Source organism: Capsicum annuum, chromosome 3 (assembly GCF_002878395.1).
Source record: "Capsicum annuum cultivar UCD-10X-F1 chromosome 3, UCD10Xv1.1, whole genome shotgun sequence".
Taxonomy (NCBI): Eukaryota; Viridiplantae; Streptophyta; class Magnoliopsida; order Solanales; family Solanaceae; genus Capsicum; species Capsicum annuum.
Window position 1 is genome coordinate 186,372,679 of NC_061113.1, and position 3,145 is coordinate 186,375,823.

At 34.4% G+C, this 3,145-nt stretch overlaps 1 protein-coding gene across 1 annotated transcript in view; it reads left to right on the forward strand.

Moving 5' to 3' along the window:
- The first annotated feature begins 823 nt into the window (after positions 1-823).
- LOC107863380 (ATP-dependent Clp protease ATP-binding subunit CLPT1, chloroplastic) overlaps positions 824-3,145 on the forward strand; it is a 9,379-nt gene continuing 7,057 nt past the window's right edge. Inside the window, exons 1-4 of the mRNA XM_016709274.2 lie at positions 824-1,485; positions 1,560-1,595; positions 2,194-2,303; positions 2,397-2,576. Coding sequence (XP_016564760.2) covers positions 1,268-1,485; positions 1,560-1,595; positions 2,194-2,303; positions 2,397-2,576 — 544 coding nt within the window. The 5' untranslated portion in view covers positions 824-1,267. The remainder of the gene's footprint in view (positions 1,486-1,559; positions 1,596-2,193; positions 2,304-2,396; positions 2,577-3,145) is intronic.

The window sequence follows — 3,145 nt, forward strand, 5'->3', positions numbered from 1 at the left end:
GGTTGACTATATGAACATAGCTTGAACCAAAATTAAATAATCCTGCAGAAACATACTAAAATATCATAAAAACTTTATGAGATGTACATATACAATTATTACATATCATAAATTACTTATGTATATTACATTCCAGAAAAAAAAAAAAAACATATGTTGCACAACTAACAATAATATTCAAAAAATAAAAATCAAATAACCTCACATTACTTTAAAAAAAAAACACAATATTCCGTTATAAAAAAACAATCATATTCAAACCGAAAAAACAAAAAAACTTTGGTAGACGTGGTCATGCAGTATCATTTTTTTTAGGATTTTTCGATTTGATTTTTTGAACTTCGACCAATATCTTTCATGGGTTTCTTCATCTTAATGAGGTCGTTATGATATTTTGATCTGTTTTCAATAAAATTAGGATCCTCGTTATCAAATTCTCTGAGAACGGACCCAATAACCCTATTTGTGGGTTTACAATGATCTAACTGAGTTAATCCCAAACTAAAAGACAAAGTATCATTCATTTACTAAGTAATAATTAGTGAATGAAGTACATGCAAAAACTTATTCTATAGAATTTTCAATTTTGCTAAAGTAAAAAAAAAAATCTTACTCAAAGTAGGAAAAAAATTAAACTATTCTATTGAATGAATAACATGCCAGAAATTATTCAATCAGAATCTAAGATTTTTTGGTAAAGTCAAAAAAAAAAACTATATTTGTTTCAAATGGTATTTTTTGTTAGAATTGAATGTCATTGAGAAAGAGAGTGAATTGAATACGATAATTAATTTAAAAATGGTAATTGCTATTTTATAGCTTCATGATTTTAGGCTTCTTCCGAGGATAACACACAATAAACAATTTGGTAAAGTTATGTATATGTATTTTTGGAGAGAGAAATTGAAAAGTGTAATTTTTGTAATATGTTTTGAGATTTTGTAATATATTTTGAGAATTAAATTTTATATAATAAGTGAAACTTAAGTTGTGGCTTTGTGTAATTTTTAGATTTCCTTGTACTAGCCCATGTTATGGTTGGGTTTGTGTGTGCGCGCTCGGCCCAGCTACCATTGTTCCTTCCTAGTTCCTCCGCTTCAGGAGTGTTATCTTTCAGCTCTATCCACCTCAGTTGAAGCTTGCACGCTACTACTTACATTGTTAATCAGCACATTTATATAAACACCTACAAACTACAGAATATTCTGTTCGACAGAAGAAAGAATCAAATCCTTTCTTTATTTTTACCTCTATTTTAGGGTTCCCAATGGCGACTCACAGTTTTTCATTACTTTCAATTCAATCTTTAACTTCCAATTCTACTAACAGACAAAGTGATAATAATACCTTTTTAACCCATAAATCTCGAGGTACTAGTTTTACTGGCGGAAAGCTCTTGATTCGGCAGCCACAGAATTTGAACATTTTCACTATCAAACGACGTAGTTCCACGGTGGCAACGGTTGCCTTCAGTCTCCCAACTGCGTAAGCTTTCATATTGCTCTTTGTTTGGATTTCATAAATTTTTGTTTGTGACTGGTGGGTCTTTTGCTTTGCAGGAAATCAGAGAGAGCCCCTTCTGAGAAACAGTCCAAGTATGTTTGCTTAAATTTCTTAGCTTTATTACTCTGCTCAACTTTGGTTTCTAAATATTACCATCTCCTACCCAATTTATGTGACACGGTTGGAATTTCGATAGTCAACCAAGTTTTTCTTTGACACGAATCTTTTAAATGTCTTTTAAATACTTTAAGTTGTTAATTATAGTGATTTATAATATTTTTAGGTAGTTTCCAAATATAGGGCAGCCTGGTGCACTAAACTCCCACTGTGCACGGGTCCGGGAAAGAACTAAACCACAGGGGTTTATTGTACGCAGTCTTACCTTGCATTTTTGTAAGAGGATGTTTCCACGGAGAGCTTCCAAATATATAAATTTTATTTTAAAAAACTTAAAGCATCTATGTCCAAATTCACAGTCAAAGTTTAGAAGTTTGATTCTCGAAATTCCAGCTGTGCTACATAAATTGGGATAGAGGGTGTACGAATTAAGCAGTGGGTTTCTGTTTTATAACAGAAGAGATGTCATTCATCAACTATGCTGTAATCCCAGCTCAGTTGGGGTCGGCTTTATGAATCTATCTTTACCCATATGATTTATAATGTGAAAAAAGCTTCTGAATAATTCTGTAGATGGTCGGCAAGAGCAATAAAGGCATTTGCATTTGCTGAATTAGAAGCAAGGAAGCTCAAGTACCCAAATACTGGCACTGAAGCTCTTTTAATGGGCATCTTGGTCGAAGGTTAGCCTTGAACTCAATGCATGCTGCTGTAGAAACTACATTTTGATTCCTACTGTGGCATGTTTGTGAATGAAGAGAGATTTCCTTTGCTAGGATCCAGTTCGGCTGCCAAGTTTTTGAGAACAAACGGTGTAACCCTTTTCAAGGTGAGGGACGAAATAGTGAAGTTGCTTGGGAGATCCGACATGTATTATTTCAGTCCAGAACATCCTCCCCTTACTAAAACAGCTCAAAAGGCTCTTGACTGGGCAATTGATGAGAAATTAAAATCAGGTAATGCCCTTGCGTTCTATTAGAAGATGTATAACATCATCTATGCATTTGTCAAGTACAACCCCTGTTGCAAGTGCACCATGCACATATAACAGACTTACTTGTGTGGTTTTAACTCTGACCTCAGCTCTAGATACTAGATAGTGTACTGTTCCACCGTACATAAATGTGTATGCATAAGATTTAATTGACAATTATTAGAATAGTGATCATACATTTTATAAGGTACTGTGGTGTCTGGGCCAGCTTGCGTGCTCCTCGACTAATTTCACGGGATACTTGCCACCTCCCACCAGCAACAAGTACCAGATAACTCTGTCCACCGCGGCTAGAACAGACGAGAAAAAATCACCTTGTGTTTGTCTCTATTGGGAATTGAAATTGAGACCTCATGGTGCTCCACTCAACTTCATTAAACCACTGGGCCACACCCTTGGGTGCTATATTTTTTATAAGTTATTATAGGGATGATATGTAGAATTCTCATAAAAAAAGGTATAATACATGAAATCGCCTCTAAACTATAACCAGATTTTCCCAGTTACTCACTCACACTTGACTATTACCCC